The sequence below is a fragment of the Penaeus chinensis genome, chromosome 3, assembly GCF_019202785.1.
Source record: "Penaeus chinensis breed Huanghai No. 1 chromosome 3, ASM1920278v2, whole genome shotgun sequence".
Taxonomy (NCBI): Eukaryota; Metazoa; Arthropoda; class Malacostraca; order Decapoda; family Penaeidae; genus Penaeus; species Penaeus chinensis.
Window position 1 is genome coordinate 4,633,708 of NC_061821.1, and position 7,500 is coordinate 4,641,207.

The 7,500-nt window shown below is 36.1% G+C and overlaps 1 protein-coding gene across 2 annotated transcripts in view; it reads left to right on the forward strand.

Annotated features, from left to right (window-relative positions):
• Positions 1–5,368, forward strand: part of LOC125042041 (kelch-like protein 24) — a 12,729-nt gene extending 7,361 nt beyond the window's left edge. For both annotated transcript variants that reach the window (XM_047637506.1, XM_047637513.1), the window contains exons 5-10: positions 249–337; positions 608–1,205; positions 2,163–2,271; positions 2,653–2,774; positions 2,958–3,167; positions 4,266–5,368. In XM_047637506.1, coding sequence (XP_047493462.1) covers positions 249–337; positions 608–1,205; positions 2,163–2,271; positions 2,653–2,774; positions 2,958–3,167; positions 4,266–4,765 — 1,628 coding nt within the window. In that variant the 3' untranslated portion in view covers positions 4,766–5,368. The remainder of the gene's footprint in view (positions 1–248; positions 338–607; positions 1,206–2,162; positions 2,272–2,652; positions 2,775–2,957; positions 3,168–4,265) is intronic.
• Positions 5,369–7,500: the final 2,132 nt, after the last annotated feature.

The following is a 7,500-nucleotide window of genomic DNA, read 5'->3' on the forward strand; positions in this document are numbered from 1 at the left end:
TATATATATATATATAATATATATATATATATATATATATATATATATATATATATATATATATATATATATACATGTGTTAGTAAGATAAAGAAGTTAGACTTGTTTTATCAATTTTTTATTTCTTCTTTACTTTATTCTTATTCAAGTTCTCAAATAGTGCCTATCATTAATTATAATTAGAACTGATTTTGTCATTAAAGAAAAAAACAGACCCTAAGGTAAGCAAATAGTATTCTTGTTTCCAGAACTGATTGACTACATAAGCAATCCAGCACTGTACCCAGGGCCAGAGGGAGAATGGGCCGTGTGGGAAGCTGTTGTTTCATGGATTGAGGTAAATGGATCCATTTTCAGTGTTAAGTGCGTGGTTTTTATCCTCTTTTCTTTAGAGTAACTCCCTGCCTTAAGTGAGCCTAGATTTATGTCAGTGTTTGTTTCGGATCTTCTTTCTGTTATATAGAGTACATTGTTCAGAAAAATTATGTAATGATAGTTCATTAATATATGAGGGCCTCGTCATTTGCTTATTCATTTGTATATTCGCCCATGCATCCAATCTTTTAGTACCAAATCCATTTTTTGATCTTCTGAAATTTCCCAAAAGGATAATGAGGTGGAGAAGAGCCCCTTCCTGATGCAGCTGTTGCTGTGCCTCGACTTCCAAGCCTTGACCGTGCAAGATATATCCAACATGCTGTTTTACCCGTGCGTGAGTGAGAACCTAGAGGCGGTGCAGCTGCTGGAAGGCCTGCAGACCCTGAAGAAGGAAAGGGGCACAGAGATCAGCTACTTCTCCTCAGAGACAAACAAGATCCTACAGCAGGCAGCTAAGGAGGCGGCAGTAGCGGCGGAGGCAGGCGAGCAGTGCCTGATTCAGAGCCGTGAGATTCGCATCGACAAGGATACCATGAGAACAGTGGAGAGCATCTTGGATAGGCCCCGGCGAAGCCCTCCCCAGGTGCCATGTGTGGTGGGTTTCAAGAGGTCCTCTGCGGCAATGCGCAAGAAGAAAAAAGCCAAGAACAGCGACAACGAAGAAGAAGAGGAATATGACATCACGTCCTCTAGGGTCAGAAATGCCGAATTGATCCCAGTCATATACTCGTTTAATCCGACCACAAACAAAATGATGGAAGAACTGGTGTTGTCCAAGCTGTGTGAGGGGCCTGTTCACTGTTCTGGCTATCAGGTCTGCTCTCTCGGTAAGTGGGCCAGAATCACGGTTATTTGTGGAAATCTTTTGGCACGCAAAACTCAACATAAAAACTTTTTGAATTTAGAATGTATTATATGCAGAATATAGAATGAATACATAAATGTATACTCAAGATTGCATCTTCTTGAGTTGTTCTTGTAGGTATTTTGTTCTTTAATATTCATTTATGAGATGTTCATAGTACAGTAAAGCTAAGTAAATGTTCTGGATACTCATCCCCTCTTGAATAAGACATCCATTATTTTGAATGAGTTTTATAATAGTTGCATAATAATTTGTAACTGATAATTATATTAATGTTAATATGTGCTGCCTTGATAATTACGTACTGCTGACAAGTACTGTTTTAGGAAAAATGATGTCTTTTTATTTGTCAGTTTGCTTTATTATGAATCTGAAGCAGAATCTTTTATTTTCTAAATTACAAAGACTAACCTCATGCCACCAGCGAAAATTAATAAAAAAAAGGGGAAAATGCTTTGCTCATTTTTTATATTTTTGTAAAGTGTCTCTGCATATAGATGGCTCTGCTAGTGCTTAGCCACAAAGGAGTCAATTAGTAGACCTTATCTGATTTCAGCTTTCCTTGACTTGGCGGAAAAAACGTATTTTTTACAAGTGCTGTGAATATTGAGGGTGTTATTTTTACTAGAAAAATAATTACTATAATGTTATGAACATTAATAACAGCAAAATAAGATATAACGTGAAATATTTTGGAAAATCAAGGGAAATGGTAAACAGCAAGACAGGCAATACAGGTAATTGGCTCTTTGGTGACTTGGTACAAGTGTAGCTATCTATTTGTAAAAACAATTAATAAAGTAAACTCAGAGTGGGCATAGCATTTATGTACATGCCATGCCCGTTGGCTTTGGGTAAAGAAAAAAAATAAAGCTTACACATTTTATGTCACAGTTTGAAAGTTAGATTGTCATTACAGGTCCTAGCATTTATATCTTTGGTGGTGAATACCTCTTTGGAAATGGCAACTGGAACAAATCTGTTTGGAGATACAGCACAGCCTCGCGGAAATGGATTATTGAAAACTCGTAAGTTGTCTTTGTTATGACTTATCTCGTAAGCTCATTGGTTTTCATCAAATCATTATGTTTTCTTGTTCAGATTTGGAATATGTGTTGTATATTATTCGGTTTGGTATATTATTCTAATATGTAAACTTGAATAGGACTGAATAAAAATTAAACAGACATTGAGAAAGGAGATGCTTTAAGAGAAACTATAGAAATTCTCTTGCAATGTTGAGAGAGTAACTCCTCTTTGATTTTTTGCCTTAGCTTGTTTCTAGTGTTTAAGATCAATACAATATTTTCTCTAGTGAAATATGAATGCAGTGCTAATGATGTACTGCCAATGGATAATGCTGAAGGACGGGTTTCTGAAAATATAAAAGAACTTTCCGCTTCATACAGGTTACCACAGCCAAGGAGGCACCAAATGATATGTGTTGTTGATTCAGTCATTTACCTGCTGGGAGGATACGGGAAATACAGAGTTGTGCAAAGTTCTGTTGATGCGTATGACACAACAACAGGTAAGTAAAGACCTGCTACCTGTTTTGAGTTTTTGTACCAGAGAAGGAATGAACTGTCTGGAAATGTTGTTATGTTGAAACAGAGAGTTGTGAAAGGTATAATTAAAAAGGTAAGTCATTTGCAAAGCCCTTCAATATATACAGGCTAAAACATCATTCATACTTATCCTTTAAACTTTGCAGGCGAATGGCTGCGTTGCCCAGACATGCCACATTGTGTAAGTCATGGTGCTGTCTGCAACTTCAAAGGCAGGCTGATGGTATTCACGCAGGAAATGCAACTACTTACATATTACCCAAAGATGAAGAAATGGTCGGCCATACCTGTTAGATCGCCCAATAAGCAAGGTTATAGAGCTGCACTTACCTGGGAGAATGCAGTGTATCTCATAGGTAAGTTCTAATGTTTGATTCTGAGACTGTGATAGATAGGATTGTTCTACATTATGGTTTTTTATTTATTTATTTATTTTGATTATTTTATTAATTACTTTTAATTGTTTATTGTATTAGATATAACACAGTGAACCCTTAACACTGGCAAGAGTTATGTTCCAAAACTCTTGGGTGTTGTGGACCATTGAATGTGCTTAATTCATGAAAATACTTGCTAGTGTACGCATGTAATATATAAGGGTTTATGTGTACTTGGCTCCAATCATTGCATAATTTAGTAACCACTTTAGTGTATAGATCTTAAAAAAGCCCTCGTACATTTTACAAAGAAGTGGCTAAATTTTGAGTCAAAACTGAAGAATACTGTAAATTACAAAAGTTAAGAATGATACAGCCACAAAAAGGCTGATGATACCTGCTGTTCACACAAGAGAGAGTAAGATTAGGATGCCCACATTTATTGCTCTGCCCAATTAAGGCTTTTCATATGGTCCTTTTTTCCTTTCTTTTTTTATTAAAGTAAAAACACATTTTTTATGTCATATTTGTTTATATTTCATATTGTTTCTTACTTGTGTTTATATTTGGTAAGTTTCTGAAAATATTTACAGGTTTTAAATATTTTTAGTGTATTTTTTATCTTTTGAGATCCAATTTTTTTTTGCATTAGAATAAGCTTTTGGATAGACAGATTTGTGAATTTGTTAATGGCTTATGTACAATGAGAAATTTACAGTGAATATAGTTAAGATAAAATACTTGATGTATCATTGATGTATGAATATGTTTGAATTGTACTTTTTTTTCTTTTTTTTTTAAAGTTGAATTATTTATTAATTGAAATATGTTATACAGAAGAAATATATTAGTAGATGAGTATTGTTTGAAGCTGGATTATTTTGTGTAGGATTATTTAAATTTTGTAGTTTAGTTTGAATACAGTACGTTGCGACAGATGTGGCATTGGGTCCTAAGTAAGCGCAGAAACCATTTCAATCATAAAAGATTTGGTAAAACAGTCACGTAAGATATTGTAAAATTCTTTCATGAATAGTAGTTTCTCATTGATTTATCCGATTTTATTTCCATCGGCAGACAACTGTTCACCCAAAGTATACCAGTACTTACCAGAAGGTGGCCACACAATATCTTACTTTGGCCATTTCACAACACCACCGGTGAATGTGTGCATGGTGGACGGCATTATCTATAGCTTTAGCCATGACGACCTCGACGATAGCCATGTCATAGAGGTGTTGGATGTTGCCGAAGCTTGCCCAGACACTGCCAAGACAAGAAGTGATAAGAGCAAGCAGGGTTTGGAAATGGAAGATGCGAGCAGACAGAGACAGAAGAGTGAGATTAGCGAGAGAAGTGAGAGTGTAGTTTCAAGAAAGGAGGAAGAGAGCAGTGGGGGGAAGGGGGGGGAGGAGAGGAGCGAGGGTGACTCCTCCTCCTCCTCTCCGTCTTCCTCTTTTCGGGCTTCAAAGGAGATCTGGAGAGAGAAAGAGACGGGACCATTTATCTTCACCACAAAATGCCCTGCAGACACTACCTTCTCCTTAGGCTGTTTCCCACTTTTGAAACTTAAGTAGGAAAATAATTTATATTTGTTGAGGATTATTGTGGATGGAAGAAATGAAAGAAAAATAGAAAAACATGTATATGACATTGAAAATTGCATTTTTTCTTACAGTGAGAACCATGTAAATGGCATATAAAGGTGTTAATTATTAATTTCTGAATAGACTGATGATGAAGGAAGCATACAGGGAATATTTTATACATATATTTATATTTACACAATTGCATTCCTTAACATGACATTCTATATTTTTCTTTTTGCAAGATTTTTTGTTTAATGGGAACATTCCTTTTTTCCTCAGAGTAAGAAAGTGTTGAATGTGCACTTATTACTATTTTGTATTTATCTCAGGTGGTCTCATTTAGTAATGATATATTACTGTATCCAAGATTTCTACATTTCCTTTTGTTGTTGTCTCTGTAATGGTGCTGTGATAAAGAATGGAGTTTTAGTAATACACAGCTATTTCTGATATGTGTATTGCAAGGTAAATTTACCCTGTGTAGACATTGGTGTGATTATGCCACTAATAAAGTCAAATTACAAATTATTTATATATTTCTGTTGTCATACATTTCTGTATTTCTCAAGATAAAGATTTCCATTTTATTTTCTTGTATGTGTTTTTTTTTTTATCCTCAATAAAACATTATTTTGTAATAAACAGAGTAACATCTCACATGATAGAAAAATTACTCATGAAGTAACATCTTGTGATAAAAATATGTTCAAGCAAGCCATTTTTGTTGCAAGCAATTACTGAGGTTTGTCTAGTACAGTGTAGTACATTTATGTTATATATTTGTTATGCAAAGAATGTTATTGGAGAAAATAAAGTATCCAAATATTCCTAAAGAGGGATGTAAAGTAACTTTGGGTATTTATAGCATACTGTCAATATAATATGCAATTTAAGGTGCAAATTTATCTAAGCTATGACTATATATATGAAAAAATTAGTTGAATGTACTAATCTAGATTTGTTTACAATATTCAGCATATAGATGTGCGGTTTCTCCTAAGTTCATCCTTCCTTCAAGTGGCCTTGCATTGATATACGGGTATGATCTCCATCCTGGTATTCAAAGATCAGCTGTACTTTGGTGGGAAAGATTTTAGATACATTATCATGCATGCCAAAGAAATCTCAAAACTGTGTCCTTGCCATGGGGCTGACCTATTCACTCTATACTATGGGGCATGTATGGTAGATGTGGGAGAAGCAGTAACATCAGGCGGAGAGTGTAGAAGCATTCTAACACTTGCAAAAGCTAATGCAAGTTGCAACAATGTTTGTTTCTAAATCAATCATTTTGTTCTTTCCTGATTTTTTTTCCAACTGGTTCAGGTATGATGGGAGTGATGCACTGTTATGGTCTCACTTGGGTCCTGTAGTAGTGTCTCGTTCATTGGTATCCAGGGGACGCAGAATGTGATAAATCTGCGAGTTTACCTGAAGCTGTTTCACATTTCAGCAACATTAGGTTAATGTTTGATTGGCACAGCTAATTGTCATTATTTCCAATGAATATTAAAATACAACCAGTGGCATGTGCTTTTGCTTATGATAGATGTAAAACCTATATAAATAAATATTCCAAGGTACACTGAAATTTAGTAGGTGTTCACTCAAGGAGAGACTAATTAAAACAACATGAAGACTTTCTCCCTAGAGGTATTCTGTGAGAGGATCAGTGGGCCACAAAGGTCATAACTTCTTGTTTCGGTACCTGCATTATTGTGGGAGGTTTGACATAAGCGCCACTGTCCTTGTCAACTGCCTTGCCCCACTTGACAAGGACAGAAGTAAATTTGAGGCTGACCTGTTTGAACTGTCATACTGAACAGATTTTTCCCCACAACTAAAAAAAAAAAAAAAACAGGTTTGTGGGTTTCCGGCTCGGTTCACCTTTTACTCTTGTGAATGGGTACCACTTGGGGGTGCTCCCATGTTCTTGACTATTTCTAACAAATGATTCTGCTCAGAGAGTGTTTCGCAAGAGGAACTGCTAATGGTCGGCATGTTATGTGGACCTGTCGCTTTAACATTCAATGTTGGTATTATTTCTACACCTTGGGTGATGTTATTTGGATGTTTGAAAGGCTGTGATTGTTTTGCCTTTGTATGTCTGGCAAGATCTGTTCTGGGTCAGTAAAACTGATTTTAGAAATATGATACCAAGGTCACGTGACATGTGCTTGAGGGCTTTACTGTAGATATTTTGTTGTGGACTTGGACTGCATGGTGTTCATATTGTAGCCAGCATCTGTTTTTGGTGTTGGATACAGCCCTACTTTCATGTCGAAATCAGTATTGATCCGCAGCTTTTATTCATTACGTTAGGTTTAATATTCTCCAAGGACATAGATAACTTCAGTCATGTCCAACAATCAGGCGGTGCGATATATTTCCTCGTCACCTTGTAGAGGTCTTAATTTTGATAATTTGTGAGCAGTGTTACGTAGTCAGACGATCCGAGGGCGACACATCTTGAAAATCGGTCACCAAGAGGAAGCAGAAAAGAGCCAGACTTACGTGTGGGGAAAATAAAAATTGTTATGCAACTCATGCGTCACCACGAGGTCATTGAATGCTCTGCCCGCTAGATAAAAACCCAACCAGAATTGTCTGTTTGCAGGAGTGAACCTGCGGCAGGTTATCCAAGTGGTCGGTCAGGAATAAAACATTAAGTGGTGTGCAGAGACTAAGAAGGCGATCGTTTTTCCACTTGCTCACGATCTATT